The sequence below is a fragment of the Perissodus microlepis genome, chromosome 4, assembly GCF_051167445.1.
Source record: "Perissodus microlepis isolate ML-2025 ecotype Zambia chromosome 4, ASM5116744v1, whole genome shotgun sequence".
Taxonomy (NCBI): Eukaryota; Metazoa; Chordata; class Actinopteri; order Cichliformes; family Cichlidae; genus Perissodus; species Perissodus microlepis.
The window spans coordinates 5,088,698-5,095,194 of record NC_140464.1 but is presented as its reverse complement, the minus strand read 5'-3'; the positions used below and the strand labels follow the sequence as shown (position 1 = coordinate 5,095,194).

The 6,497-nt window shown below is 43.9% G+C and overlaps 1 protein-coding gene across 2 annotated transcripts in view; it reads left to right on the top strand.

Annotated features, from left to right (window-relative positions):
- The first annotated feature begins 1,147 nt into the window (after positions 1–1,147).
- The window catches only part of ppfia3 (PTPRF interacting protein alpha 3), a 34,411-nt gene continuing 29,061 nt past the window's right edge, over positions 1,148–6,497 (top strand). Inside the window, exons 1-2 of one of the 2 annotated variants that reach the window (XM_084925198.1) lie at positions 1,148–1,304; positions 2,315–3,087. In XM_084925198.1, coding sequence (XP_084781324.1) covers positions 2,740–3,087 — 348 coding nt within the window. In that variant the 5' untranslated portion in view covers positions 1,148–1,304; positions 2,315–2,739. The remainder of the gene's footprint in view (positions 1,305–2,314; positions 3,088–6,497) is intronic. The other variant, XM_084925197.1, reaches the window with a different exon arrangement.

The following is a 6,497-nucleotide window of genomic DNA, read 5'->3' as shown; positions in this document are numbered from 1 at the left end:
ATGGAAATAAGAAATAAGATTTGAAAATTCTTTCTTTTTCTCCTGAAAAATGTGCTTCTAAGCACCATTTCTGCTAAATTCTTTCATAATTTAAATTCTTTCAGTGCCATGTCTGTTTAAATGTCTCCGCTTTTTTTCTTTCTTTTTTAGGCTGCTTACTTAAAGAGTCAACACAGCAAATCATTTGCATTCACCTCACCCTGTCTCGAGCATCCTCCTGTGTCACACTAACCCTCTGCATGTCCTCAGTCACTACATCCATGAAATTTCTCTGTGGTCTTCCTCTTTTCCTCCTGCCTGGTAGCTCCATTTTTAACATCCTTTGTCCAGTATATCCACATGTCCTCCTCTGCACAGGTCCAAACCCTCTCAGCCTGGCCTCTCTAACTTTGTCTCCAAACCGCTCAACCTGAGCTGTTCCTCACTGTTATTTCTATTTCTGTCCATTCTGAACATCTGAACATCTTCAGCTGCACTTCCTGTCTTTTTGTCAGTGCCACTGTCCCCAAACCATACATCAGAGCGGCTCTCACTAACATCTTGTACACCTTCCCTTTCACTCTTGCTGCTATCCTTCTGCCACATATCACCCCTGACACTCGTCTCCATCCACTCCACCGCGCCTACCTAGTTGATCCCAGGTTTCCACCATCCACCTTCAGTGCCTCTACTCCCTGCAGCTTCACTGTTACACCTGTCTCCCTTCCATGCACAGACCTGTACTCTGTCTTGCTTCTACTGACTGATTCCTCTTCTCTTCAGAGTGTACCTCCACCTCTCCAGGCTCTCATCCATCTGCTCCCTACTCTTACTACAAATCATAATGCAATCTGCAAACACAGTAGTCCAGGCAGACTTCTGCCTGACCTCATCTGTCAACCAGTATCCCACCCCTACATTGAAACTATGTTACTCCTCACTCACAGTTTAGCTTGCACCAGTCTCGCTGTTCTCATGCACTGTATGTCCTGCACCACCCTCACATTCTTCCCTTAAGAGACGTACACGTCTCTTACAATGTCATAAATAAATATTTTAAAGAAGAACCACATCCCTGGACTGCCAGTTTCACACTTTTATTCTGAAAGTCTTGACCGGATACCCCCCCGTGTTCGCTACCTGCGCTTTGACGCAGCGGCTGAGCCGTGCTGTCTCTTCCACAGCAGAGAGAGGGAGGGGATGGGGCAAGCTGGTAACCGGGCTGTAACGGGGATAACCTGCAGCCTCCGTCTCCCAGCTGCTCCGATGGAGTGAACCGGGCCACGATGCGCGTTTATTTCCTTTCTCTGTCGCTCATGGAAAGGGTAAGGCACACGGATTGATCGGGGTGGCACGGTAATGTGCGGCACGCAGATGTAGCCGTGCGTTAGACGGTCCAGCTGTTTTTATGGGTGGGTGGGGGGGAGCAGGGTGGCGTGTGTGTGCGGGGTGGGGGGCAGTGGGGTGTTGATAGGAAATAGACGCCTTGCAGTTGGAATAAAGCCAAGCGCGGCGCGACGCTTTGGCGACATTTAGGTTCGTCTTAGTGGCAAAAAAGGGAAATAATCCACTGATGTGTAATATCTCCGACTTCAATCTCGTTAATTAGGCCTCCATCATTTACTGGATGATTGGCACCTCCCACCATGACGTGATAGCGGTGTGAGGCTATCCTGTGCAGCCTTTAAGCGCATGAATATACGCTGGTTTCCACATATTTGGATCATTTATTTTTCCGGAACAGTAATTAATTCCCTGTCTGAGCACTCTGTTGTTAATAAGCCTTCGGGTTCGGGAGCCGTATTTCCTCCTGGATACAGCCCGCAATTACAATTCATGATGACACCCTTTTGCCCCCCCTCCAAATAAATGTAAGAAACAGCGCCGCGTTTTTCTCCTGATGCTTGCTCCGTATTTGCGTGACGGCGTATTGTGGACTCATTTCCGTACATTATGCGCATTCGTTATTACCATTATGGCTGTGGACGCGCGGATACATAAAGCCGAGACATACCCAGATGGATGAATTACTCCAAGAGTATCGCGATGCTGCTGTCAGTGTTAAGAGACAGCACTGCTGCTTTTTGTGGTTTCAAAAAAAAAGTGTCCCGTTATTGTGTGTGTGTGTGTGTGTGTGTGTGTGTGTGTGCGTGTGTGTGTGTGTGAAATGGATCCATATGAGTGTTGAGGACGGATCACAACCTGGCTCGCGTTGGATGCCTTCATCATTTTATTCTCCTCCAGCTCCTCTCAGCACCACATCCATCGCATATGTGCCTGAAAATGACCTCTCACTTTCTTCTTCTTAATCCTCTTCTTCCTTCTCCTCTTCTAGGTTCACCTGGCACCTCAGTGAAGCCTGGGCCAGGGGGTCAGAGGTCGCCCACCAAACCTGCACTTCTCCCTCTTACCCCTACACCCCATCTCACCCCTTTCCTCCCCTTATACACCAGCCCCCTTTAGCTGCTGTCACCCTACACTGTCTTCTGTTCCAACAACTGGGACTGCCACCTTATAGCCTCACTCACAAATTCACAAAGCTGCCACGTCCATCCTCCCCCAGCACTTGTTTCTCGCCTGTGAGCCTCATCCAGTCAGCTTGAGAGGAAAGACCCCCCCCCGCACCCCCCAGAAAAAGATAAATAAACAAACTAACTGTTGTGCATTTCATGACGAGGGCTGACCGGCCGCTCACCAGACACTCTGCCTAAGTGTCCTAGTCATCTTCTCAGATAACACCTCTCACACCCAGGCCTCAAGATGATGTGCGAGGTGATGCCCACCATCTCGGAGGACGGGCGCGGTGGAGGTGGAGGTGGCTCGTCTTCCCCGGCAGGGGGCGGAGGAGGAGGGATGGGTGGCGGAATGGGAAGCATGGGGGGCTACAGCAGCCGGGACCCGCGAGGTGGCGGCGGCAGTGGAGGCGATGAAGGAGGAAGCACAGGAAACCTGGAGTCGCTGATGGTGAACATGTTGACGGAGAGGGAGAGGCTGCTGGAGAGCCTGAGGGAGACGCAGGACAGTCTGGGGACGGCGCATCTACGCCTACGAGAGCTCGGCCACGAGAAGGAGTCCCTCCAGAGGCAGCTTTCCATCGCGCTGCCACAGGTACAGAGGGCGAGGCGAGGGGTCAGGGGGTTCAGGAGGATTGGCAGGAGCCAAACATACCAAGCTGAAAAAGACACATCACTATCTTAACACACACACATCTCATTTCTCTTCTTTAGCTGTCTTCTCCCTGAACATAAGAGGACTTAAAGTGAAGTAGTTCACATTTCTGCTTCTCAAGGTCAGCTTGAAGGTGTGAGTGAAGGAGGGTCATGTAATGTAACAATATTCTGTGCAACAGGCCCAATCGTGGCCCTGTGTACACTCTAAGCCACAGGCAGAAGTGTACACATGTCCCAAATGATAGTTTTTACTCTGCAAACAGCAGTTCATGTGAAAATGTGAGTAGAATCTGCAGCCTGGTTGTTTCACAGTGTGGGTTTGGTAGCTAAATGCAATGCATCATCACCACAAATGCAATATTTACATCATTCTCTCCCACATTTTTGTTGCTCGCAGTGCTGTGGACACTGAAGGCCATCCTGCAGTAACATACAGGGATACACCGTACAACATGCACGGGGAGGAAAAGGATACAGTTAGTAGGATAATGACTGGATTAATTGCAGTTGTCTATTTACGGGAACTTCATATTTTGTAGATTTATCAGAGCAGGAAAAAAACCATTATGTGGTTCTTTATTATTATAACATAATTTACAAGCGTGCTGATTGACACGTGGCTGTGAATTGAAGGTGAAGTGTTCCTTTAATGTGGTGGGGACCAAGCTGTGGGGCAAGGTCCACTGTTGGGTATCAGAGTCACTGCATGTAACAGGGAAAATATGGAGCGAAACTAAGCTGAAAATAATTGGACTCTTAACCAACCGAGACTCTGCGGAGCTTCATTTCACTAAAATTCAACCTGAATTCTTTTTGTAATGTTTATTATTGGAAAAAAGTACAAAAACCGCAGCTTTAAATGTAGATGTTTGTTACAAAAGAACAGGAATACTTGGATTTTTGGGGCAAATAGTTATTAACGGTGATATAATGATTCGCATAATAGTCGATCATAATAATATTATAGTCTTAACAATAATATCTTAATATATATAGAAAATATTAAATAAGATATAATACCAATCAGTCAAATTCATCTTTAATTATATCTATAATTATAACAGCTGTGGGCCCTATTTTACTAAGTAATTAAGCTCAAAATGCAAGTGCACAAAGCTGGGTCTGTTACCATAACTATATGAATGCATACAAAAAGAACAAATACACACATATTTATGATATTATTTATACGCATTACTGACACTGTATTGATGAATATTCTTTAAAAAACACATCACAGGTATCTCCAGAGTTAAATGCACACAGGTTGTAACAAAAAAAATGTAAAATAAGCACTTAAGTAAACAAAGACGAGACATTTATGCCTCATACACCCAAGATATTGATGTATTGTGAATATGCATTTAAATACTTAGTAAACATCGTAGTACAGGAGATCTGAAAAAGTCACAAAGCTACTTACATGTATAAAACATCAATGGCATGATGAAAAGCTGTAGGTGGAATTACAAGTAGAAGTGCTGTTTTTGAAGTGCTGTAAAAGTAAATATTATGAGTAGAGCATTTCCTTCATCAGATGTTCTCATAGTGAAAATGGTTCCTTGTTGAATTATTGATATGTGAACCTATAAGCAGGATTTCAATGTGGGAGATGGTCCAGGTGGTGCTGAGTTGGGCTCCTTTGGGGGCGTTTAAACTACAGCAACGTGGATAAAGATCGGTTTGGGTGTATGTGAATCAGCTGAAAAAAACAAACACTTCTCAGGCTGAAAATGAATCAGCAGAAAATCTGAGGATTTTTTTTAAATGAAAAATCGCTGATAGAGTAAAAAAGTCTAGTTACAAATTCAAACATATGTTTTCTTAATCTCCTATGATAGAAAACTGAATAGTGTGGAATTTGTGATGGTTAATTTGACATAATAGGGTATTTTTTAATAATATATACTGATAACATTCAAAGTAAGTCATAACTTCGAGTACAAATTGATTATTAAAGTAGACACATGTTTATTCAACAGTCATAACAGACCTAATGCTGAAATCAGACTGTAATGTTTTCAGTGTGAGACTTCATTTTCTATGCATCATCACAATCTTATAGACTATAACATTTTTTTTTCTGGATAGTAATCAAGTACCAAATTAGAAATAGTCGAGTAAAGTACCTAAAACTTAAATATCAAAAATTCAAATTTGAATAAAAACAGGTAAATAAATAAATACTACTGTAATACTAAACAATATTTTCTTACACCCGGACGTCGGGAGCAACAGGTGTAACTGACAGACCAATTAAGGGCTCGCTGCCACATCCTAACACATACACTGCTTTATCATCTTTTTTTACTTTGAATGGACTTTCAAGAAAAACAAAACACACATTACATTGGACTCTAAGACTTTAATCTTATAATTGTGACTTTAAACTCACCACAAAGTCATTACTGAGGGCATTAATCAAGTGAGAAGTGGAGTCATTTTCCCTTAGGCATTCATACACTCCGGCTCTTTTTGCAGCCAGTGATGTTGCCCTCTGCTGGCCATTAGGAAGAAAGCATTTAAGTCGCTTGAGCACCACTTTTCAGACACTGAGGCTACATCTTTCTTAGATGGAGAGATGTTTTTCCATCTCACTTCTGTTTAGGTTAGGTTAAATTTTGGTTGCTATATGAGTAAATTAAGTCTTTAAGGATCTTAAAAATACCTCAAAAACAGCAATAAGTCTTAAACAACCTTCTGGGCTTTTCAAATGTGATGCTAATATGTCTGTGGCACAGACTGGTCCTACCTGAAGCCCGGGGACGATGGCGCAGTGTTTCATTTGCCCCTGTAGCTCAGAAGCCAATATTATCCCACATCCCATGCCCGAGAGCTAATCATGTTGTAATTCCACTCAACATAGAAGAGCTCCGTCTCTATTTTCAGGCAGGAGTCATTGTTGGATGCCTCGGGCTGCAGTGTTGTCTCCCTCATTGTTAGTACCTATTTCTCTCTCTCTTGCCATGTCTGAAATATCAAAAATGGAATAACAGACGTAGCGGTGCTGCACGTTCTACCAGAGAATGAGTGGACATTAAAGGGCCGTGTTCCCTCACTGAGAGGAGATCAATATGGTGCACACATCTGCAGAAGCACACAGATAGAGGAACACATGGACGGCTGTGGGACATTCTACAGTAGATGAGTTCACCGAGTTTATCTGTGTGTGTGTGTAGACGTTGCCAGGAGAGGAAAAACAGGAGAGAGGGATGGAGTGAGCGACAGCACGGCTTGGAAAGAGAGAGGAAGAGAAAAAAACCTGGTGATATGAAACTCACAGAGACTAACAAATCAAGTCCATTTGCATATTGCTGCATGCTAATGAGGTCTGGAGTGTGTTTTAGA